Source organism: Saccopteryx bilineata, chromosome 4 (assembly GCF_036850765.1).
Source record: "Saccopteryx bilineata isolate mSacBil1 chromosome 4, mSacBil1_pri_phased_curated, whole genome shotgun sequence".
Classification (NCBI taxonomy): Eukaryota; Metazoa; Chordata; class Mammalia; order Chiroptera; family Emballonuridae; genus Saccopteryx; species Saccopteryx bilineata.
Genome location: NC_089493.1, coordinates 5615725 through 5641177, shown reverse-complemented (window position 1 = coordinate 5641177; position 25453 = coordinate 5615725). Strand labels below are relative to the sequence as shown.

The following is a 25453-nucleotide window of genomic DNA, read 5'->3' as shown; positions in this document are numbered from 1 at the left end:
TAGTTAAGTTTCCTAGCCACCCCCGTGAAGTTCAAGGTGGTTGCATTCTTTTCTACTTTATATCTGAGGAAACTGAGGCTCACGGTGGTGCAGGGATGTGCCCCGGGTCACCCAGCTGGTAAGAGACAGAGCTGAGATTTGAACTCAGAACCCTCTGACTCCAAGGCCAGAGTTCTTTCTAGAACCCCTCTGATGGAGAGGTGGGAGTGGGGGTCTGCATTTCCAGCAGCATGTGGCTGACCCACTGTCCTGTGAAAATGGCCTGGCACTGGTGGCTAGGGACCTATCCTGGAAACTAAGGCGAGGTGGGGCTAGAATTTGGTTTACTGGGCACTTTTTCACTCTGGGGGTCCTGGGCAGGGGGCAGGTGACCCTCTCCTCTCTGACCCTCCCTCCCCACCTGTGCGGAATGAGTGTCATGCTGCCATCTGGGGTTGTGGGTGGGGCTATAAATACAATAATATACGTGGGGCCCCTGGCGGTGGTGAGCCCTGCAGGAGGGACCCTGGCCTTGGAGTCGCTGCTTGTTGCTGGCACTGGGCACAGCTCAGAGCTACTGTTACTTCAGCCCCCGGATTCCTGTGTAGCACAGAGCTGATTGCCAGTGGGGATGGGTGACTCATTCATGGCATTTTGTGTGGCAATGTGCAGTTCAGCCTGGCACAGCACGCCACACCCACAGCAGGTGTTCCAGAGCCATTAGTGTTTATGAAGGTGATAAAATTGCCGAAATGGAGGGAAGCCATCAAAATAAGAGCCCTTGCCTGTCTCGTGAAAGTTAACTTGCAAACCTAATGATGGCTGGGCTGTCAGGAACATGTCACCCGGATTTCTCACTGGAGACAGAACTCCACGGAAGGGCAGCTGGGTGGGCAGCCCGTGATTGCTGCGTGGGGGTAGTCTCTATGTGACAGCGATCTCCAAGGAGTCGTGCGCAACTTTAACCCTTTGAACTGCAACAGTTTTTAAAACGGATCCTGGAAAGAGTTGTCTATCCTTCGTACTCTCCAAGTGATTCTGAGCGTTCGAAGTGTTTGTAACAAGAAGTTTGCCCTGTGTGAAGCCTGTTCAGTGCACCCTGCGCTCCCATGTGCGGGGGGCGGCTGGGAGACTCATCGCACCCCTCTGCTGGGGTGAGCGGGGGACACAGGAGCCCCGACGTCCGGTCCACGGGCGGACTTCCATGTCAGGGAAAGGCTTCATTGTTTAAAAACAGATGTGGGAAGGAAACGGTCACGTAGGAGTCCCTGAATAGTCAGTCCTTCCCAGTCGTCTGATAAAGACAGAATGCTTCATTCAGGCAGACTTAATGATTCCCACGCTCTTGTTTGGCCGTCCTGGGGAGGAAGCCTGCTTTCCTTGGTCGGTTTCAGCCTGACTCCACTCCTGCCTTTATTTGTTAGGTGTCAGTTATACCCCGGGAGCGTTTTCCTCTGGATGTGCCTGCACCTGGCCATTTGGATGTGCAGGCAACTCCTCGATTGCAACATAGAGCCTTTCCAGATGGAGACAGACAGGCAGCCACGCGCAGGCGCTCGGGCCCTGGGCAGCGCGGCGGCGCCAGACACCTGGGTTTGAGTCCGTGTTGTGGCACACTCCTTACCAGTTCTCAGCTGCCCGTCTGCTCGCTTGTAGAGTGGGGACCCCCCCATCAGGCTATGGGGAGGGGGGCTGGCCAGTGTGATGCTGTGTGCTCGCTCTGTGGGGACCACGCCAGGCACTGAGGGACATTGCGATGGCAAGACAGACACCCCCCACTCCCTCAAGGTGGAAGAAGCCGTGTGTCCTGCACTGCAGCCCACCCAGCTCTCGCAGCAGGCTTCCCCTTGTGGGGTACTTGGGGGTCTCATTCCTTGCTGTGCTCCCTCTCCCTACTTGGAGTCACGGCAGTACTTTTCAGGTCCAGTTATTTGGGAGACCCATATTACTGAGGACCATTTATGAAGGGACAGGCCAGAGGGCGGTAACCAACTCGATTAATTCGTCAGAGGCAGCTGGAGGGATGTGTGACAAACAGACCAGGCTGTCATTTGGCCAGAAAGTGTCTGCACTGGGACTGTTCCCCCAGGATAGCACTGATGACAAATGTAATTGACTTTTTCTATTAACCCTGAAATGATTAAGGACGTGGCTGTGGCGTTTGTGTCAGAGCGCCCGGTCCCTGGCATCCTGAGCAGGATCCTGCGTGGAGCCAATACGCAGCCTGTGTCCCTGTCCTGCTCATGGCTTCAATGGAACGAGCCACACAGAAGTCCCTGCCTCTTTGATCTTGAACACGGGCCAGGGAGCCAAGGCTCTGCTTCCTGGACAAGGTTTTCAGAACATTTTGGTACCAGCATCATGATGGACCCTCAGGAGGCTCTTTGGTCATTTGCCCACTTAGGTATCAAGCATTAGCTGAGCTTCTGTGTGCCGGGTGCCGAGGTATGCTGAGGGCTCTCTCCTCGAGGGAGCAGTCACTGTGTGTGTTGGGGGGGCAGGTGGAATATCGTGTGCCCTGAGGTGCGAGGGGCAGGACCCGGGCCACCCTCCCTGCCAGGGGAGCGGGGAGGTGGAAGGGAGTCTCCTCACGGGAAAATCTTCCCCAGGGGCTTTCTAGGAGGAGGCTGGAAGCGGGATGCAGTGCCTGAAGGCGTGTGGAGGGCGTGGGGGTGGGAGCGAGAGGCACACAGGGCCACTGGGAGGACTTCCCTCCCTGGGGAGCGCGGCTGGTCCCTGCAGCTGGGCTGGGGTTTCATGGAGCATGGCATACCGGCGATGTTACAGACGCTCTGCCCAGTTCTCTCGCCTGTCATAACCTCTTAACCTTCAGGGCTGTCGTGAGGGTTACATGACAATGGCAGCAAAGCCCTGCCCTCGACCCACCGGTGCCGGGCCGAGGAGCCCGTCCCCGAGCACTGGCGCCCGGCAGAGGGGCCCGTCCCCGAGCACCGGCGCCCGGCAGAGGGGCCCGTCCCCGAGCACTGGCGCCCGGCAGAGGGGCCCGTCCCCGAGCACCGGCGCCCGGCAGAGGGGCCCGTCCCCGAGCACTCTGGTGCTGGCAGAGGAGGAAGGAGTGAGTGGAGGGGCAGTCCCAGTGGCCACGGCAGTTTGCCCCAGGTCTCACATGGCATTCTGGTGGGTACCCGGTGGGCAAAGAAGGAAAGATAATGATTATGTGACCAGCAATATGGACAAGTGACATTTCCGCATTGAAACTCTGGGTACATGTTATGAGAAGGTTATTATATGCCAGAGCCCCTGCCGCCCCCCTCCCGTGAACAACCCCGACAGAACCCCTCTCTGGCTGCCAGCAGCACCGGCTCCAGAGCAGGGCTTCACTGAGACAGAGACCTGTTGCTCAGCAGGCTCTCTCCCATCAGCTCAATTTCTTCTCCCCTTAATCCTGGGGCTGGCAGGATGTTGCCGGGGCAGTCATTTAATAAAAGTATGCAGTTTGTAAAGCAGCAGCTATTCTGTGTACTAAGCACATTTGCCAACCTTTTCAGGGAAACCTCCAAGCTGTTCTTGGAACTTGGCGAAATTGCAGGGGAAAAAAAAGTTATATTTAATAACATTTCATCCTCTGGGTTCTGCCGCCAATCGAAGCATAAATGAGAGCCATGTCTAAAAGCCGTTTCTTTATGTGAGTCAGAGTCAGGACAGTGCAGTTACGCCGTGTATGAGATTTACGGAAACATTATGCCTAATGAGAAGAAAACATCTCAGTGAGTTATTTAATTTGCTGTTGCAGGCCTGGTTTGCTGGTTCCTAATTCAGAGCTCACGCCTGGCTCGGACGCCCACAGATGCACTTATCCACCAGGTGTTCGGGCACTTGCCCGGGGGTGGGGGCTGGGGTTTGTTTTAGGGGGTGGGTGGGTGGGTAGGGAAGCTGGGTTTGAATCCTGGCTGCCCGACCTCCTGTGCAGGGACAACCTCGTTAGGTTTGAAACATGGGGCAGCTGCATGATCTGCTAGATAAGAGACACACATTAAAAAAAAAAAAGATGTCCGTGCCACATGCTTGCCCCTTCCTCTGTTTCTCTTCCCCCCTGCTCTGACACGAGAGGGAAGGGCTCACGCGTGAGCAGATGTCAGGACGACCGCCGCACCCCGCGTCGTCGGTGGGAAAAGCCACCGACTGAGTCACTCTCCACGCCGTTTCCGTTTGTGGCCGGTGCAGAGCCCTGCGCAGGGCGGGGCCATATGTGTCCCTGTCTCCCGTGATAGCTGGAGCCTTCATTCAAAAGCAAATTAAGTTCTTTAGCTGTCACTTGATTGTCCCCCCCCCCCGCCGATCTTTGGGGAGAAATATCATTGCTTCCCCGGCCTCGTACCTCTCTTCTCTCCTTTTCCCTTCACTCCCCCCACCCTTGTTTTTCTGTCTTTGCCCAGAACTCAACATGTCTTTGACGAAAGCATGCATTACTTAGAGCCCGTCGCCTCTCGAAGTTCTTTAATTACAGAATTAAAGCCGAGTAATGACAGTTTAATTTGTCCTCTCATGAACTGGAGCGCCCCAGGCCGACGAGAAGCGAGTGCCTTTGGGGCAGGCACGAGGGGGATCTGTTGAGCCGCTGGGGCGCGAGGAGGAGCAGCCGTGGTCCTCTCCTGCCCAGCGCCGGGCGGGCTCGGTGTGCCAGCCCTGCAGCCTCTGGGAGGGGACAGTGCCAGGTGACACGGCAGAGTACAGGCTGCCCAGGCAGCCAGAGGGGCGCCAGGCCCTGGCTTCGGTCCTGAGGCCACCAACAGTGGCCTAAGTTCGGCCAGGGGCCGCCCACAGGAAGAGAGACCCAGCCACCTGGGCGCACTGCAGGGCGCGGGCACGCCTGGCTGAGTGCTGAAGGCAGAGGAACATGCAGACCCACGGAAACCGGGGCGGGCGGGGCGGGAGGCCCCGCGCGGCAGTGAGGCGGATGGTGATGGCTCTATTTGGAAAGCAGCGGTGTGTCCTTTCCCGAGGCACGGCGAGGGGAGGAGCGTGCCTGCCAGCACATGAGCCTCATTTAGGTGTGGGCTAGGCAGCGTGGGGAACAGCAGGGCTCCAGGCTCTCTGAGGCCTGTGGTGCTCAGGTGTCGGAGCCCTGCCAGAGCCAGGCTCCTGGGCTCTCCTCTCCCGGCCTTGATCTGGGCTGTCCCTGTCATATTTGCACTGGCCCTGGGCTTCTGGGACTGACCCAAGGGTGGACCGCTGGTCACTCACATGTGCCCACCGCGAGGGCGTGTTGGCGGCAGGTGGCGCAGGATAAGCAGTGGGACGAGGGGTGCGTAGAGTCCTGTTGCACCTTCTCTTTGTTGCTTCAGTTTCCTTTCGGCCTCCCCACAGCTCCTGGAGGGGTGCGGCAGCCCCGTTTTCTAGCTGGGGCAGTGGTGGCTCAGACACATGGCCATCTGCTCCGGCCACGTTGATAGAACAAGCACACGAGGGTCAGGACTCGGGCGTCTGCAGTGCCTGTGGAATCCTGGCCTTGATGTCCTTGTTGCTGTCCCCCCCCATACCCCTTCCCCCACCATTAACCCCCCCAGGCTGCCCGCTTGCCCACGCCACTCCGTCTGCCAGCAGTCTCAAACGTCGACCCTGCAGTTCTTAGAACTTCAGAATTCACTATTAATGTGTTGCTCTGCAGCAAAGTCTAGAGGAGTTGAGGCTTCGAGGAATCAGTTACAGTTTATTATTGTTTGTCATTAAAAATCAGGCCCTGGCCGGTTGGCTCAGCGGTAGAGCGTCGGCCTAGCGTGCGGAGGACCCGGGTTCGATTCCCGGCCAGGGCACACAGGCGAAGCGCCCATTTGCTTCTCCACCCCTCCGCTGCGCTTTCCTCTCTGTCTCTCTCTTCCCCTCCCGCAGCCAAGGCTCCATTGGAGCAAAGATGGCCCGGGCGCTGGGGATGGCTCTGTGGCCTCTGCCTCAGGCGCTAGAGTGGCTCTGGTCGCAACATGGCGACGCCCAGGATGGGCAGAGCATCGCCCCCTGGTGGGCAGAGCGTCGCTCCATGGTGGGCGTGCCGGGTGGATCCCGGTCGGGCGCATGCGGGAGTCTGTCTGACTGTCTCTCCCTGTTTCCAGCTTCAGAAGAATGAAAAAAAAAAAAAAAAAAAAAAGAGAAAAAAAAAAAATCACGCACACAAGCCACAGACCAGAGCCACTTGTATCGTGCTGGACGCCGGAGTTCTGTGTTCACTGAGACAGAAACGACAGTGGCCTTCTCCAGGGCGGCGGCGATACGCCAGGCCTCGGCCGTGTTGGTCTTGATTTATTATTTATGCCACGACAACTTCCAGAAGAGGTTTTAAACTAGTGTACCATGAAAACTTTATCCACGATGAGAGGATTTTAAAGCTTTCTTTTGTTAAAGAGGAAAAGAAAGCTCAGGAGCCACGTGGCGGGGGTGGGAGTGGAGGAGGGAGGACGTGGTCGGCCGCTGGCCCGGGCCTGGGAAGACAGCCAGAAGCTTCCCTGTTGCCAGCGCGGAGGTGCAGGCCTGCTGGGTCGGGCTTCCCATTTGTGGGTTCATAGGAAGCTCCCACGCTCCTTTGTTCGGAAGCCCCCTGGTTGCCTCGTGGAGCTGCCCACTTCCCTGTTGGAAGAGGGGAGCATGGAGTGGAGTCCTTTTGGGAGCGTCCGGGAGAAGGGCCGGAATAGAAAGACATCCTAGGCCAAGTGTTGGGAGCACTGGGGGCTCATCTCCACTGCCGTGGGGCTAGGACCCCGGCTCTCGGGCTCAGCACTGTTTCTGTCAAGTCACCCGGGGCGTGGCTGGGTGACTCTGACCTTACGGGAAGGACTTGAGGTCAGCTGTCCTGGTGCATGAAAAGAAGGCTCAGTCCGCAGTGATCCCAAGTCTTCAGCTTGATTAGGTTTGACTCCCTCCCCCCCCCCCCACCGCCCACACGAGGTGACCCCATGGCTGGTTCAGGCCTGTGGTCCACCTTCCTCCTGGCAGGGTGGGATAGGGAGACTGTGCGGCCCGGTCAGCATCCAGAGGAGAAGAGGGCCCGGCTCCGTGGGCACCTGCTCCTGGGGCCCCAGGGGCCGTTCACAGCGACACGGAGCTAGCCACTACCGCGCATAGTCGAATTTGACGATCCACAGGAGTCCAAAATGTGGAAGTTACAACACGTGGTGCACAACCCAATTATGTAACAATCACTGTACAAAAAACAACAGCCAAAAGTAAAGCAGCAGTTGTGCCTAACTCTTAAAAAAAAAATTGGAAGCTACCTGCCAACATCCAAAGCTTGTGAGGAAGACGGAGAGAGAGGAAGACAGTTGGATGAAGGGACAGACGGGCTTTCTGTCATCAGTGCGGGGATGGCCGGTCGCCCTGGCTCGGGGGGGCCTGGTGCTCCCTGACGCTGAGCCCCTGTGGCTGTCAGCACAGGGGCAGAGGAAGGAGTTTTGTCTTCCATGCTCACAGCCAAGCAGCTCCTGTAAATTACAGTCTGCGCCACCCCAGAAATCACTGACTTAAGTGCTATAGACTTATCATTATTACCCTATTATATAACTCCTCTTAATCCTTTAGAGTCACTTGTTAAACTTTTATAGGTAAAATAATTTTGTGCTCATTGAAGTAATGCAATTATTCCGGCTAATTCAAGACTATTGGAAAATCTTGGGGCTCCACTTACAATACCCTCTAATGCGTCTGAGATACAGTTTATTAAGGAATGATAAATAGTCCACCCCAAAGAACCCCAGGCCCTGTGCGAGCTTGGGTGCTGAGGGGGAGGAGTTCTGAGGGAACTGAAAACTTCTGGAACCTGGTTTGTTCGTCCTCACCTGGCTCCTTTAAAAGTAGCTAGGCCTACGGCTTGTTTCCGAGAGCTGGGCCGAGGCCCGTGGACCCAGCACAGTTTCATTTAGGAACGCGGCGCTGGAGAGCACAAAGGTAACTTCCGAGGCGTTCACGGCAGCGCAGGACAGCATGGCGAGGGCTGCCCCACCACAGGTGTGCACGCAGCCCCGGGCGGAGATGGGCGGCACGCTTTGTCCAGCGTACCAGCTCTGTCACTGTCCCCGAGTCCGAGGCGGCTCAGGGCAGGCGGAGAGGTCTCAAGAGGTATGTGGGGTGCTCTAGGCCCGGGGGCTCAGCCTGCCACCGCCCTAGACTCGACTGCTGAGTCTGTGACACCCTGATGCGGTGATGGGGGGTGGGATCGGGCCGGGCGGCGGGGCGTGCGGGAGGCGGCGGAAGCCGGGCCGCATTTCTGTGGCCTGATGATTTTCAAACACCATTTGTGAGATTGAGGTAATGTATTTCCCAGATTCAAGCAATTTACCCCTTCCCACCGCGCTGAAATCAGGCTGTTAAATCCTCTTGCTGTGTGCACGTAGCTATTGGTTCCAGGGGAGAATGGTCAAGTTCAAGGCCCCTGCCGTTATCTGCGCTCCGCATTCTGGAATTGATGAGTAACTGCACTTTCGAAGATGAAGTTTTTAAGCACGTTGGAGAATGTTAAGTGCAGAAAGCAGGGCGCCAGACGGTATATTCAAGTAGGAGCTCAGGAAAAAGGAAACATGCGCTGAGACACTGTGCAGATGTCGCCAGCGGTTTGCATGCAAGCAGGAGCTCCCTGTCACCCTCGTTCCCGTTCAGCACCGCCCCCTGCCCGGGACCCAGAGTGGTCACCCTGAGCCCAGGCGAGAAGCACCGGAGGGGAGTGCACAGCTCTGGCCGCGAGGCCTGGGCCCGTTACTTGCTCTCTGCGTGATCTTGGGCCACTTCCTTCCTACCCAGAGCCTCTGTTTCTTCATCTGTAAAATGGTCCAGGGACACCCACTTCAGAGGGGTGTGGGAAGGCTGAGTGACCTGGGTGAGCGCCTGGCATGTGGGATCAGGGTGTCTAGAGAAATGACAGCCCTCATGGTGCTAGTGGAGGTTATAAAAATGCATGTCTTTCTTTCATAATCAAAAACATTATACATAAAACAAGGTGGGGGAGGAGTAATGACTGATAATGGAAAAACAAAGCAGTCCATCCAGCCACACAGCCTCACTGACCGCTCCGTCTCCCCCACACTGACCATTCTTTATGCGCCTTCAAGACAGAGGAGGTCAGATGGCCACCAGGGTCTCACCTCATGCTGTATCCTGCCCTCCTGGAAGGGGAGCATGGAATGCTCTGGGAACATCGCCTGGGACCTCTACCAGCCTGGGGGGGGGCAGGAGGGCTTCTTGGAGGAAGGGGCATCTCAGCTGAGACTGGAAGGAAGAGTAGGGGCCAGCCTGGCGCAGAGGGAAGAACCTGCTTCAAGCAGAGAGAAGGGCATGTGTCAGGCCAGAGGCTGCAAAGAGCAGTGCTGGAAGGTGATGTGCACGGGAGGCCGTGGGGGGCAGTGAGGCTGTGCAGTTGAGTGGGGCCTCCTGTGTCACACGAAGGCTTTCCCACTGGACTGGTTCCATTCATGATCCCCACTGAGCCCAGGGCTGGACAGGCCTGTGGCCAGAGGATTCAGAGCACCTCCTTACTGGGTTTCTGGGTGGACTTTTGGGCGTGAGGGGCTAGCCTTCATTTTTATGCAGATTGGGAAATCTTGATGAAAAAGATCACCCCGTCTAGGCCCCTCAGGGAGGGCTGGTGAGGACTTCCTCTGCCAGTGGCATGGGCCTGACGGAGCGTGCCCACTGGGCAGTCCTGCAGGAGGCTCCTCGGGGCGCAGGGGCGGCCTGGTGGTGCTGTGGTGGTTGCCATGGCAGCGGGGCGTGGGTGGCCTCACTTTCTGAGAGTGACCCCCTCCGTCGTGGGGCCTTGCCCTGGCTGGCTGTCAGGTGGGGGTAGGAGAGGCTGCACAATGCAGTGAGGACACAGGTCCCCCCAGACAGGGCCTGTGGCAGGGAGTAAGTGGGAGGCCATTAGAACTAAAGTCAGACTGCTCTGGAGCCCGTGGTCGGTGACTGCCACCTTCTGTGGATGAAGCTGACCTGTGGATTCTCACTGGCTCCTGACCTGGCCGGCCCGGGTGGTGTGTATCACCATGTCCTGCCGCTGTCATCGCTTGTAGTGGTGACACCATGATGTGGCCGTAGGAACAAGGAGTCCCATGTTCTGTTCTCCTTGCCTCTGTCACCGCAATGCCCCCACCGCCATCCTTCTGCCTCACTGTCCCCTCTGACCCACCCCCAGGTGCTGGTGGTCCTTCTCCAGACGGACGTCTGCCGTGTCCTCGTGTCCCCGGCTCCCTGGCTCGCCTGCTGCCCCCTCGGCCCGGCCTGCTATCTCTGTCCGAGCGCCCTCTCCACTGGTCTCCCCACATTGTTCTGGCCTCCTGTGCAGCCACCTGAGTGTTCTTTAGAAAGAACACTGATTTTTGCTGTGCTCCACTGTGTTCAGTCCTTCCGCAGTCTCCTGTGGTACGGGACAAACGGAGATAGTTCTGAAGTTCCCACATGCAGGCTGAGCCCCACATGACCTTTGACCTGTGTCCGGCTGTCACCGTCTCTCCCTGCCCCTCTTTCTGGCTCTGGCAAGGCTACCAGTCCTTCCTGCAGCCTGACACCCCCCATAGCCCCCACCCCGCCCTCCTTTGCCTGGAGCCCCCTCCTCAGAAGCCCGGTAACTCTCTCCTCCACTAGACTCCTGTGCGTCGTTCTGTTCCCCAGGGGCTCCAACAGTGAGCAAAGTTCTTGGTGCTTGGTGGAGCCCGAATAAACACCTTTTGAATAAAACCCAGTGGACGGGTGAGAGCTGCCTGGTGTCCCTAAGCCTCCGCCGTGTCCACATCTGTGAAATGGAGATAGCTTCCCCGTTGGCCCCAGGCATCCGTCCGTGTGAGGGTCTCATGGTGCCGGAACTTTGGGAAGGCGCGGTGGGAAGCGAGGCAGAGAAGTTCAAGGAGGATATTGTTGCCGCCCCCAGCCCAGCAGATCCTCCTCCTTCCCCTCAGGTTGCCCAGGGAGAGAGCACCCCTCAGGCTGAGAGGGGACGGAGCAGAGCAAAGCCCCTTGGAGTTATCTGTGTTTGGGTCAGTGCAGCGAGGAGGAGAGAGGCCTGTGGCTCACGGACAGATGTCCTTGGCCTGGAAGGCCCCCCCCCCCCCGCCACAGTTCCCAGTCCCCGTTCGGGGAGGCCACGCTGCCTGAGCTGCAGCCCCGGGACCCAGAGGACACCGGCTGCGTGACAGGACCGTGCTTAGACACCGTGGAGGAGCGTGGGGGCGGGTGGAGGAGATGGGCAAAGTTTAAACCCATCTTCCAAAAGAGAAAGAAGGTAGCGTTAGAAGCTAACTATCAGTAAAATTAATGTTTATACTTCTGGCAAAATTCTAGAGTGGATTTGTGTTGGAACTCTCGGTCGCAAGTGGCGGAACACGTAAGTCCTAGTAGTTTAAGCAACAAAGGGGAATCTGTTTGCTCAAGAGGCGACGAGGCCAGGGCTGTGCGGCGTCTGGCACAGCTGCGGCAGGGGCTCAGGTGTCCTCGGGTCGTGGTCTCAACGGCTCTGTCTCTTGCTGTACTCCGGTCCCAGGGACATGCCACCCCTGTGGCGCTCGAAGAGGAAACGCATTTCCCCTTTCACTGCCCCCTGGGGCTTCGGGCTTGGACTCCCGGCCTCCACCGGGCCAGGCTGGGCTAGGCGCCTTCTGTAGGGGCGGGGTCAGCCCATGTGCTGCAGCGATGGCCGTGGCGCGGAGACGGTTCTGCGCGGAAGGGGGTGCTCACCCCAGGAAAGAGGACGTGGACACTGGCAGGCAGTGGGATCCGCGGCATTGCAGGACTGAAACGCAGATGTGTTTGCCAGGAGCCAGCATTCATTTGCCAAAGCCATTCATTCTGTTACGAGTTCTTAGACTCAGAGGGTCTGTCTGTGGAGCCCAGGGACAAGTGAAGCTTGATTTGGAAAGGCCGTTAGAAACTCTGCAATTTCATCTCATCCCCTATTTTTTTTTTTTTTTAACTAAAGAGCAGGAACCAACCCAAGGTTCTTGTGATGCCAGAGTCTCTCAGGCTATTTATTCTTGTAAAAACAGAGAGAGAGAGAGAGAGAGAGAGAAAGAGAAAGAGAAAGGTGTCTACCAGGCAGTAAGTCTGACTGGATGCCTATGGCTTGTTGAAAAATAGCACTCAACTAAAAAAACTTAAAGATTTACTCAGAGTGTGTGTGGGGTCTCTCACAGCCAAAGGGCATTATACATCCTTAGCATTCTTCCATTCCACAACCTAATAATAAACACATTGGGTAATGTTAGAGCAGGGAGATGTTTGTCCAAGCTGTAGCTGACCCAAAGCTGGGGTAGCTATCCTTTCACCCATTCATCTGTCCGTCTGTCCACCCTTCCATATGTCTGTCGTTCACCCCACCCTTCCATCTGTCCATCCACATCTTCCATCTACCTCTTCATTTACCAAACAAATACTCAGTTATTGGCATGTGCCAAACCCTATTCAAGACACTGAGGCTATAGAAGTGAGCAAAACAGACAATGAATAGTGTGCTTACTCTCACAGCGCCGACATTTTAGTGGGAGGAGCAGAACACACACAAACAAGCGAGGGAACAAACGTGTTAGGAGATAACACAGGCCGTGAAGAGGAGCTGGGCTGGCTGAGAGGAGGGAGTGATGGGGCGCTGTTCACGTCGGAGGGCCGGGCTAGGGCGCCGGGGTCTGTCTGGAGAGGAGCGTTCCAGGCGGAGGAGGGGCAGGTGCACGGCCCGGGTGGGAGGGGCGGCCCGGAGGCCGCCCTGGCCGGAGTGGGGACGGCCTGGGGTTTATTCTGGGAATGATGGGAGTGCTGGAGGGTTTTGTCGGAGGGGACCTGACTCCTGACTCCGAGGGCCCCTCTCTCTGGTGGCGTCTGTGGCAGCAGACTGCGGGGCTGAGTAGAGGCTGGGGCACCTGTTCTGAGCAATGCAGGGGGCGATGACAGTGGCTCGGGGCAGGCTGGTGGCAGCCAGGTGCTGAGAAGTGGTCGGGTTGGCGACGTATTTTAAAGCTGGAGCGGGTAGGCAAGGGACCGAGAATGCAGTCCGGAGCACCAGAGGACTGCGGTGCTCTGGACAGACTAGGAGGCGGTGAGTCCGTGGGGGGCAGAGTCCCCTGGCAGCTGAGGGGACCGAGAATGCAGGCCGGAGCACCAGAGGACTGCGGTGCTCTGGACAGACTAGGAGGCGGTGAGTCCGTGGGGGGCAGAGTCCCCTGGCAGCTGAGGGGACCGAGAATGCAGGCCGGAGCACCAGAGGACTGCGGTGCTCTGGACAGACTAGGAGGCGGTGAGTCCATGGAGGGCAGAGTCCTCGCGGCAGCTGAAGGGCTGTCCGTGGGACGAGGGGTCAGTCTGGCTTTGCGTGCGTTCCTCCTGAGAGCAGATGAGACGTGGTGGGTTGGGCCGTGGGGTGTGCTGCCGCGGGAGACGGAAGAGCGCAGGTGGTTAAGCTGCAGGCTCCCCCGCCGGACTGCCCAAGTCTGGCTCCTGCTCCCCCTCTTCCAGGGTGACTGGGGGGCAGATAACCTTCCTGTTATCTGCTGCTTCAGTTTCCTTAGGTGTCAAACGATGTTTATAATAATAGCCGCCTCATAGGTTGTGGTAAGGATTGAGTTACTAAAGTGCTTAAAAGTGTGCTCGACATGTAGTAACTGCTGAATGCATGATTACTGTTACCTGGAGATGGGAATGAGGTGTTACTTTGTCTTAGAATACTGTCCAGGATTATGACGCTTTCAGAAGGGGCTCTGACCTCCACTGGACAGCCCACACCACCTGCTGGGGCCCCTGCAAGCTGTCAAGAGTCATCCCCTCTTTACAGGGAGGGTGGGTCTGGTGACCTACAGCTCTCCCCATGCATTCATCAGCAACCTCTGTGATATGTCTTGCTCTTAATTCTTTTTACTCTAAGAAAACTCTTCTTTGCCCTTTTACATCTTCTGTTGACATTTAAAATTCCATCCCTTTATTCTGACCTTATTGAATAGGGAGAATCATTTCTTGGACTTCTCTGTATAATGAATGCCCATGTACTTACAGATTCCAATTGAGTTTCTTTTCAACCTTTACTTTGTGGGACCTTGCATCATATGGTGTAGAAAACATCTTATAAAGCACTTTGGAATGGCATAAAATGAAAATATGGCTTTAGAAGTCATTATCTCGGCAGACGTGAACCTCCTGTAATGAGAGTCGTCAGCCGAGGCACCCTGCCCTTAGAGAGTCAAGTGAAATGGGTTTAAACTCCTGTGCTGTGTATTTTAGGAACCTTGCAGTCTTCCTAGGCTCTCTACAAGTTTTCCTGAAGCTGGCAGGTGTGTGGGTGTGTGTGTGGTGTAGTGTAGGTGAAATCATCTCCTCAAAATATTCCTGGCTCCTTGTTTATGCCTGCAGTAAATGACACCAGTTTGTAGATCACCCCGGCCTTCTTGTCATCTTTGTGACACCCACAGAACAAATACTCCAATGCCATCACTTATCTAAGTATTCTTACCAAGGGCAGGATGCTCCGAGTGTTATGGAAAGAGGAAGTTCCAGAGATCTGTAGGAGGCCCCTTCACAATCTTGAGTGGAATACTGATCAGCATGTTTGTGATGAGGAAGCTCTTCAAGGTGGGGAAAGAAGCTCTCAAAGGAGCAAGGTGAATAATCTCTGGAGCCCACAGGGTGAGGAACAGTTTGTATTCCCACAAGCCAGAGTGGGAAATGCTCATAATTCACAAGAGTATTTGCCTCCGTAGTGGGGTGGGATAGCTCTACACTAAATGCTACTCAGGTCCCGCCTGTCAAAGCTCAGAACTATTCTGGCAAGGAGCAAGCTGTTTCCAAGTAATTAAATGGTGTACCGGAAGAAATCTCAAGAGTATTTATAGACACAGAAATGATATAACATCCGCTAAGGTAAAATTCACTGTCTCTGGCATCCAAACAGATGACAAGGCACACAGAGAAGCAGGAAAATCTGAATCATGATAAGAAGAAAAATCAGTCAGTAGGAAGAGGCTGAGAAATAGCTCAAATGATACAATCAGTAATTAAGAACATTAAGCCACCTGTTACAGATATGCTCTGTATCTGCAAAGAGGTAGAGGAAAGCATAAGTATGTTAAGGAGAGACACAGAAGATAGAAGAAAGATATAGATCTAATTCTGAAGATGAAAAAAAAGTCTTAGATAAACATATCCTAGAGGAGATTAATAACTGATTAGAAACTATAACAGAAAGGTTCACAAATTTGAAGATACCATTACAGAAAATATCTAAAATGCAGTAGAGTGAGTAAAAAGCTTGGGGGGTAAAAATGAACTGAGCTTGAGTGAGTCATGGCACGAACTTTCAGTTCACCCAACAATGTACATGAAATTAGAGTACTCAAAAGAAGGAAGAACAGGAAAATATTTGAAGAAATAATGATGAAAAGTTTTCCAAATTTGAGGAGATTAGAAACCCAGAGATCCAAGAACCTCAGTGAACCCCAAGGTATATATCATAATGGAATTTCTTATAACCAGAGATAAAGAGAAAAAATCCTAAAATCAGCCAGAGGGGTAAAAGGGACCAGTTCCATGCAGAGGAACACAGATAATTATGACAGCACACTTTTTATTGGAAACAACACCAGATGCAGCAGGACAACATACATAAAGGACTGAGAGAAAAATGAACCACAGTCAACCTAAAATTTAATACCCAGCAAAAATATCTTTTTTTAAAAAAATTTTTAGAAATTAAAGTTAATGGAGGACATGGATCAATAAGAGTACATAGGTTTCAGGTAAACATTTCCATAGCATTTGAACCATTGATTGCCTTGTGCACCCATTTAAAAAAATATCTTTTAAAAATAAAAGCAAAATACTTTTTCAGACATTTGATAGCTGAAGGAATTCATCACCAGCAGACCTGCAACTGTGGGAAATATTCAAGTTCTTGAGGCAGAAGGAAAATGATACCAGATAGAAACCCGTATCTCCACAGACAAATGACGAGCACCAGAAATGATAAATCTATCCATGAATGTAAACACTTGTTGTTTTTACAGTAAAAACAAGTGTTTTGTTGGGTTTGTAACATTTGTGGGTCTGAAGAGTGTGATAACAAGGCCTAGAAGCTGAGATGGGGGAAGTGGCGTATATTGTCCCTTACAGTTCTCACCAGGCTAGTGCTAATATGACTGGAAGGGAGACTGTGGTAAGTTACAGATGTATGCTATAAAGCTTAAAGCAGCTAGTAATAAAACAAACAAGGTTTGTGATTAGTAACCTAACAGTGGGAGATAAAATGAAATAACACAAAGTATACTTAATCCAAAAGAAGCTAGAAAAAATAGGAAAGAGGGAGCGACGAACAAATGAGATTAATGGGGAAAAAAAAAGCAAATTTAAATTCAAACCATACCAGTAGTAGGTGAAATGGTCTAAACACCCATTTCAAAGGCGAAGAGTGTTCAGTTGAATGACAAGGCAAGAACCAATTATACAATGCCTACAAGAAACCTACTTTAAATATAAAGACACAGAAGGTTAAATGTAAAAGGAAGGGAAAAAATATACCAAACTAATAGTAATTTTTAAAAAGCTAGAGTGGCCATATTAATATCAGACAAAATAGATTTCAGAGCATAGACTATTAGCAGGGACAGAGAGTCAGCTTGTGATGATAAAAGGGTCAGTTCATCAAAGGGCATAGCATTTGATGCACAAATATTTATACACCCAATAAAAGAGCTTTAAAATACAAGAAGCAAAACTGATAGAACTGAATGGAGAAATAATCAAATTCACAATTATGGTTTACACCCTGTTCTCAATAATCAATGTATCAAGTAGACAGAAAATCAGTAAAGATTTAGAAGACTTGAACAACACTATTGTCCAACTTGGACTAATTGACATTTACAGAACACTCCATGTAACAACAGCAGAACACTTGTTCTTTTCAAGTGGACCATATTCTAAACCGTGGAACAAGTCTCAGTAAACTTAAAAGGGTTGAAATCATCCAAAGTGTTTTCTTTAATGATGACAGGATTAAATTAAAAATCAATAGCAAGTATCTGGAAAATTTCCAAACATTTGGAAACTAAACAGTACATTTATACATAACCCATGCGTCAAGGAAGAAACTATAGAGGTATTAGAAAAGATAGATAATCCCTAAAGCCCCATATTTATTAAAGAAATTGAATTCATAGTTAAAAATCTTCCTGCAGAGAATACCCCTGGCCCAAATGACTTTGCTGATGACTTTTACCAAACATTCAAGGAAGAAACAGTACCCATTTGTTGTGAGTTGCATGTGTCATTTTCAAAACTTACGTTTTGAAGTCCTAACCCCCTGTGTCGCAGAATGTGTGTTTAAGTGGGGAGAGGATCTTTATAGAGATAGCCAAGTTAAAATGAAGTTCTTAGAATGGGCCCTAATCCAGCATGACTGGTGTCTTTATAGAAAGGAGAGATTTGGAGACAGGCATAAAGGGAGAAAACATCACGTGAACATGAAGACAGCCACCTACAGGGTCTGGAATCGATACTTCCTTCTCCACTGATTGATTGATTGATATGTTTACTCATTTTTTCTTTTTTTTCTTAACTGAGAAGCACGGAGGCAGAGAGACAGACTCTCGCATGCGCCTAACTGGGATCCATCTGGCAAGCCCCTTATGTGGTGATGCTCTGCCCATCTTGGGCTGTTACTCCATTGCTTGGCAGCCAAGCTATTTTAGTGCCTGAGGCAAAGGCCATGGAGCCATCCTCAGTGCCTGGGACCAACTTGCTACAACTGAGCCATGGCTGCAGGATTGGGAGAGAGAGAGAGAGATAGAGAGAGAGAGGAGGGGGAGGGATGGAGAAGCAGATGGTCGCTTCTCCTGGGTGTCCTGACTGGGAATTGATCCCGGGACATCCACCTGCCAGACTGACGCTCTACCACTGAGCCAACTGGCCAGGACCTCATTCTTACATTATTACCAAGTAGGATTTGTCCTAGGGATATTTGAAAATTAACTGTCATTCAGCATATTAACAAACTATAAAAGAATAACCATATAATCTTCTCAAGACATACAGAAACATTTTTTTGACAATATCTAGCATTCATTCCTGATTTTAAAAAAAACTTTCAGCAAACTAGAAATAGAAGAGAATTTTCTCAAGCTGATAAGGGCCATTTATGAAGACATTAGCTCTAGCATCAGACTGAACTGTGTAAAAAACTGCTTTCCCCACAAGCTAAGGAGCAAGGCGAGGGTATCCACTCTCACCGTGTCTGTCCAGCATTGGACTAGAGATGCTAGCCAGCGCAACAAGTCAAGAGAAAGAAACACAGTGTTTCTGGAGGAAGCCAAACTTGTTCTTTTCACAGCCAACGTGATTGTCTTTGTAGGAAATTCTACTGAATCTACAAAAAAAAATGTCTTGAACTGAGTTAGTTTAGCACGGTTTCAGAATTCAAGGTCAATATACAAAATGGAACTGTATTTCTACATACTAGAAATGAAGGACCTAAAATTAAAAACACCATTTACAATATTATTTAAATACGAAATAATTAGGGATACATTTGACAAAAGATGTATAAGATTTTTGTCCTTAGAAAAAAAGAAACCAACCCACAACAAAACAAAACTACAAACCATTGCTTAGAGAAATTCAAGAACACTTAAATAGAAGGAGAGCAGTATCCTGCTCAGACACCAGAAGGCTCAGTATTGTGGAGACATCTCCCCAGGGAGGTGTGTAAGTTCTGTGTGGCCCCAGCCCTTGACCATGCGCCCCTCCCCCCCGAAGGGTCCAAAGCTTTTGCAGACTAAGGCCTGAGGAAGGCTGGGACACGGGCTGCATAGGCTTGTGCTGAGCTGTGTGCATCTGACAGTGGTCTCTAGAATGATATCCTGGGGCACCAGGACTATGGAGGGACGGTGAGGAGGCCAAGAGCCAGGGCTGACCTAGAACCAGGAGGGTCCCTGAGGCAGGTAGAGTGGGGCCGGATGGGAGGCAGAGATCCACCCAGAAGTCGGATGGCCATGTGCTCCAGAGGTGAGATTCTGGAGGAATCCTATTTACCTCTCTTTTATTTGTGTTTCTGTTTTTTGACTTTTTAAAATTTTTTTGCAGAGCAGACCTATTTCCAATGTAATCAGGGAAATATTAATAGTAATCCTGTAGTTGATTCCTGTGGCATTTTGGTTTTTGCCCTTCTGTATAATTTGAAAATTTTATTAGGAGATTGCATTTGTGTTTATAATAAAAAACAAACAAGTCAGGCAGGTAGGCAGGAAGAAGGTGACCTGTGGGTAAACCTGTGGCTAAAACACCTGAGGCCTTTCAGACACCGTGAGGACTGGCGGGGCCAGGGCTCAGTGACCAGGACGTGGAGACCGCAGTAAATGTGGGACAAGCAAGCGCCACATTTTACTTGTCACGTTCTTCCCAAACCTGACTTCTGCTGGACAATCGAAGGTCTCCAGTTTGATACGGCAGCCCGTCTTAGAACCTCCGACAGAAGGTTTGACTCCTTACTCCCACGAAGGCAGGCTGGGATCTCCTCAACTACCTAGTTGAGAGAAAGGTGCACACTTCAGGCTGCCATGATGCTTGGGAATTAATCTTTAAAGCCTGACAGCCAACATTAAATTCAATTAGGGGCAACGATTAGCAGAGCTTCCCTCGCCCTCCCCCTGGGCGGCGTGGAGAAGTGGCCGCCCAGACCCCGCGGATCCTGCTGTGTGTATGCCCACTAGGGGGGCAGGCCTGCAGTTTTCACTTCAGGGGGGCAGTTACCACACTATTGACAGATGGATTTCCTTAGACACGTTTCCATTGCGAATTCAGGAGGCCCCCTCCCCTCCCCTCCGCACAAGCCAAGAATGGGAACTTTCCGGTTTACTGCTTTGGGTTCTGGTGCCACAGAAATCTCTTCTCTCTTCTTTCTTCCGCCTTTGATTTTGACCCTGATCCATCCATCCATCCATCCTTCCTCCTCCTCCTCCTCCTCCTCCTCCTCCTCCTCCTCCTCTTGCTCCTCCTCCTCCTCCTCCTCCTCCTTCCTCTTCTCTCCCTTTTTTCTTTCCTCCTTCCTCCCCATCCCCATTGCTTTCCTTTCTTTTCTCCTTGATTCCTCTTTCCTCTCCTCCCTTTATCCCTCCTCTCTCTTCCTTTCCTCTCTTCTCTTCCTCCTCTTCCTCTCATTAACATGATAAATTATGAAATATTTTAAAGGTAATCAAAAGTGTAGAAAGTAACATACCAGACGGCCGTGCACCCGCCACTCAGACCGTACAATCCGGGGTCCCATCCCAGTTGTGCTGTGAGCCACCTGTCTGCAGCGCGGACCTCACCGATCTGCCTCTCCACCCCCCACCCCCCACCCCCTGGATACCTTCTCCTCTTTCTTCTCCCGCCTCCCTGGCCGGTTCCTCCCGTGCCTCCTGTGCTGTCACCTGTGAGCGCTGGGCCTCTTCTCTGCTCCCTCTACATCTATTCCAGCTCAATGACAGTGGCCCCCGAAGCTCAGCCTCCAGCCGGGCCCTCCCACTCACGCCCCCAGAGGCCTGCTCTCTGTCATTCAAACAGAAGCTCCTGGCCTTGCCCAGACTTTCAGCTCCTGTCCTTGGATGCATTCCTGCAAGTTCTTTTTCTCTAGGTGCCCAGGCTGAGAACCCAGGGGCCTGCCCTGGACGTTCCTCTCGGCTGCCTCCCCCGCCTCCATGCCGAGGAATCTCATTGGTCCCACCCGCCAAGCAAGGCCACTGCGCCCTGGTCTCCAGCTGGTCCATGCCGTCCTCCTCTCGCCCCTGGGTCCTCACAGAAGCTCCTCACGTCTCCCCTGCCCCTCACTCTCCTCCCCTCACGGTAGCCGGAGTGGCCCTGCCTCCATCCAGGGGGAGGGTCTTCCCCCCAATTTCTGGATGGCTCCTGTCCTCAAAGTCACCTTGTCCGGAGCCCTTCCCGGCCATCTTTCCAGCCTCTTCCCCTTTTCCTGCTTACTTCTTAGGGCTCCAGGCTTTGTCACTCCCTTAAATACTGTTTAGATTCTGCTTGTTTATCTTGTTTAGTGTCTGTCTACCCCACTAAATGTAAATTCTTCGAAGGCTTCAAATTTTTTGAAGGTTTTGTCATAGTTGTTTACTGCTGGACAAGGCCTGACTAATAATAACAGGTACTCAGGAAATGTTTACTGAATGAATGCATAGACGAATGAGTTTAGTAGCAGCATTGGGGATCTCCATTCATATTTTATAGTCTTACTGCAATTGCACAGATAAACATACTAGAGTTTTGCTTCATGTGTTTTTTTGTGTGTGTGTGTTGAAATAACACATAACATAAAACTCACCCTCTTAACCCTTTTAAAGTTACCGGTAGTTCAGCGGCATTAAGCGCATTGACTCGACTGTGCCTCCATCACATACTGTCCATTCACGGAGCTCCTTTTATCTTGCAGAACTGCAGCTGTCTCCATGAAACACCAGCGCCTCACCCCTCCCTTTCCGTAGCTGTGCTACCTGCTAGCTCTCGGATGTTGACTCCTCCGGGAACCTCGGAGAAGCAGAATGATAATAGCATTTGTCTTTTGTGACTGGCTTATTTCACTTAGCACAATGTCCTCAAGGTTTCCCCGTACGGTAGCCTGTAGAAGACTCTTCTTCCTTTTTACGACTGAGTAATATTCCACCGCGTAGATGGACCGCCTCTTGGGTATCCATCCATGCACACGCCGCATCCACCTTTGGTTATCGAGAGGAATGTGACCTGACCATGAACACTGGTGTGCACAGCCCCTCTGAGACCCTGGTTTCAGTCCCTTGGGGCACAATGGGTGGAATTGTTGGATCGCATGGTAATTCTGTGCTTACTATCTTAGGTACTGCCACGCTGTTTTCCACAGGGGCGGGACCATTGTGTATTCCCACCAAGAGTGCACCAGGGCGCCCGATTCTCCACATCCTTGCCAGCCCTGTTCTTTTCTTGTTTTGAGAGAAGCCATCCTACTGGGTGTGAGGTGGTGTTTTGTGTGTTTCTAAAACTTAGATGGCATCGTACTGTGTATATGCAGCATTACCATGACCTGTGTACTCAATATTTACTCTTTAACTCTGTTAACCCTGTGGATAGAGTTCATTCGTCTTACTGTAGTTTTTTCCTGTTAAAGTCAGACTTATAGGGTTTTTTGTTTGTTTGTTTGTTTTGGTGGTGACAGAGACAGAGAAAGTCAGAGAGAGGGACAGACAGACAGAAAGGGAGAGAGATGAGAAGCATCAATTCTTCGTTGTGGCTCCTTAGTTGTTCATTGATTGCTTTCTCATATGTGCCTTGACTGGGGGCTACAGCAGACCGAGTGACCCCTTGCTCGAGCCAGCAACCTTGGGCTCAAGCTGGTGAGCGTTGCTCAAACCAGATGAGCCTGCACTCAAGCCGGCGATCTCGGGGTCTCGAATCTGGGTCTTCCGACTCCCAGTCCAACACTGCACATACACTGTGCCACCGCCTGGTCAGGCCAGACTTATAGTTTTGAAGTAAAAGAACCCCAGCAGTTCCCTGCACTCTGCCCTCTACCACGAATCCCCACTCCTCTGAAGGCTCTGGCTGTTTCTTCTGTCATTCCTGCCCACATTTCTCAGTGTGAACACTGCCCTCTCATTTTTCCAGTTTGAGACCCAGCGACGGATCCTGATAAGGAAGAAAGGGACTGAGCTCTCTGAACATTCTTGGAAGGCCTCTCTTTAAAAATTTTTTTAATTGATTGATTTTACTGAGAGAGTAAGAGAGAGAGAGCGAGCAAGAGAGAGAGACAGGAACATCGGTCTGTTCTTGTCTGCGCCCTGACCTAGCACCAGACTGCGTGGTGGGGGTGGGGCTTCCCGGGCGAGAGCTGGTGGCCGCTGAGCCCAGCCCTCCGGGTCCCAAGTGGCCTGGCTCTCCGAACGTGCAGTTCTGGACTCAGGGCTTCACGGCGTGTTTCAGAAGCCGGAAGTGCACCTGGGGCTCATTACCCGTGGAGAGCGGTCCCCTTGAGCACGAGGGGCAGAATCTTCTCTCCCCTCGGGCAGACGTTTGCTCCTTGCCCAGTTGTAAGCACAGGTGTGGCAGGCTCCTTTCTGGACCTTAGTCTTACAGCAGGACCCGTGTAGCGGTCTGGCCTGGCACAACCCCGTCCCGGAGGACAGATGCAATGTGAACGATGCAGGTGAGACCGGAAAGAGCTGTGAATGTGGGTGCCTGAGTGGCAGAATGCAGGACATGCTGTTTTCTTGGGGGCTCCTTGAACCCCAGAAAAGTTTGTGAGAAAAGCTCCCCTTCAACTCACCAGCCCTGAGCCTTTCCATGGACAGAGGGCAAGGCCGAACCTCTGCTCCTTGTTCTTTCTGCTGGTTACACGAGGGGAAGGGAGCCCAGTTCCTCTGTGAGACCTCCTCCCCGTGCAGGGCCCGGCTGAGCCCCGTTGCTGACGTCTGGCGCTGTGCTTGCCCCGCAGGTGTGGAACGCCGTGGACTCGGGGAGCTGCCTGCAGACCTACTTCCTGCACAGCGAGGCGGTGCGGGCCGCCCGGTGGTCGCCCTGCGGCCGGCGCATCCTCAGCGGCGGCTTCGACTGTGCCCTGCGCCTCACGGACCTTGAAACAGGTGCGTTTCTCTGTACCCCGACCCGAGGCACCCCTTTCGGTAACCGTGGCAGCTTCCTCCTTGGAAAGGCCTCTGCCGGCCTGTAGACCATGCTGGGGCGCCGGGAGACGGGCCTCGGAACAGGCGCACGCTCGGCCGTCACCTGGAACCAGCCCTCTCCGCGGAGGACAGAGCCCCAAGGCTGTCTCAGCCCCAAGCTGTGGGGCTGGATAAAAGAGGTGGCTTTTTAATCAACTTCTGACATGTAATTTGTACTGAAATAGATGGAGCTTTATCACAGTGTCCTTTGGTCGGAATCAGTTTAGAATTCCTGTCAATTCATTATCGCTGAAAGGCGGTGCGCAATGATTCCAGCTCATAAAGGCGAGTCCGCGGACGAGTTCTGCTTTAATGCCCTGGCCGACAAGGCGCTGGGTGACCTGCAGACGCGCCAGGTGGATCCGAGGGGGCTCCTGACAGGCAGGGTGCAAAAGAGACAGGAGTCAGTGGGGTGAACTTCCCGTCACTGATCTGTGTGACCGGCACAGGCTGTTGCCACCTTGTCCAGCGGCTGCCCCGCACGGGGTCCTGTCGCCGGCCGTTCAGGTGAGGACAGAGCCACGGAGTGCGGAGTGGGGTTCAGAACTCTGCCCGACTCCCAAGTTGCTGCCTTCTCCTCTCTGGGCTCCCCCCCCCCACCCCTCCTCCACCCCCAGCGGTTCACTCTTCCGCTGGGCAGCACTCCCAGAGCCAGGAGGGAGCCCTCGGGCAGCCCCTGCCTGCCTGGCCCAGCGGTGGGGCTGCACCTGTCTCAGGGCCCGCAAGCAGGGGTGGTAACTCCGGGGTTGGCGTGCCTGGCTCCTCCCCAGCAGCTCGGAGGAGGTGCAGGGAGGGCAGGCACTGGGGGGGTCCGGGGTGGCCGTGGGGCGTCTCCCACATTGAGCGTGCTTGTCTACTGGGCTGTGGAGGGGTCTCGTTAGGCTCAGTCACCCTTATAGGCTGTTGCCTCTGGGGTCTTTGTTTTACACCCTGGTGCAGGGGTACGAGCCAGGAGGTAGAGACAGCGGGACACATGCAGGTCTGCCAGGCTGCGGAGCCTGCTGCCTGCCCTGACACTCTGCCACCTGCACGCTCAGTAAGCTGTGCTCAGTGTTGGAGACCCAGGACCCACCCCGGAGAAGCTCAAGGCTACTGGGGACACGGAAGTGCAGAGAGAATCCCAGGTCACAGAGATGCAGCGAGAATAGGTAGCCTGGAAGACTTCCTGGAGGAAAAGGAACCTGAGCTGAGGCAGGAGTGAGGGGGAACAGAGATCTGGGGTCAGGGGTATGGTTGGGTGGGTGGGAAGCGGGTTCTCAGCAGGCAGAACCATGAGGATCGAGCTGGCGCGGGAGCATGAACCATGGGGCGTGTGTGGGAATGTGGGGGCAGGGCACTGGGGGAGGTGAGTCGGGGGTGCAGGAACGGGGGCCTGAGCTTCAGGACATGCCAGGCTCATGGGGCACACGTTCCCCAGGCACGTTTCCCACTGCGGGGTCACTGAGCACCCGTGGGGACCGCCGCCCGCCTCCGAGTCCAGGGATGCTTTTTACATGCTGGTTATGCTGTGGGGTTAATCGAATACAAGTTTATTTGATAACATTAATGGATTCCTGGTGTCCCCTTGTCATGCTCCATCTTCTCAATCAACGGATGTGAAACAGACACTGCCACCGTGCGTGTGAGTGTGTGTGAGTTGAGGGTGGTGCTGAAATTTCTGGACTTGGAGAGAGTCCTCCCGCCTGACGAGTCAGGGACTGCCGCAGCAGGGGGCAGCAGGGGGCCACTGCTGAGGCTGGAGCTCTCTGGGCAGGTTTTCCTGGTTGCTCAGCTGGCTGGGTGTGCCCGAGGCCAGTGGAGAGCTGGAGGAGCGAGGCAGCTGCCCAGCCCGTGGTGGCAGAGCTGTG

The 25453-nt window shown here is 53.1% G+C and overlaps 1 protein-coding gene across 4 annotated transcripts in view; it reads left to right on the top strand.

The window, feature by feature from the left end:
• The window catches only part of WDR25 (WD repeat domain 25), a 150453-nt gene that overhangs the window by 58019 nt on the left and 66981 nt on the right, over window positions 1-25453 (top strand). For all 4 annotated transcript variants that reach the window (XM_066276358.1, XM_066276360.1, XM_066276359.1 and 1 more), the window contains one exon: window positions 23381-23528. In XM_066276358.1, the coding sequence (XP_066132455.1) occupies window positions 23381-23528 (148 nt within the window). The remainder of the gene's footprint in view (window positions 1-23380; window positions 23529-25453) is intronic.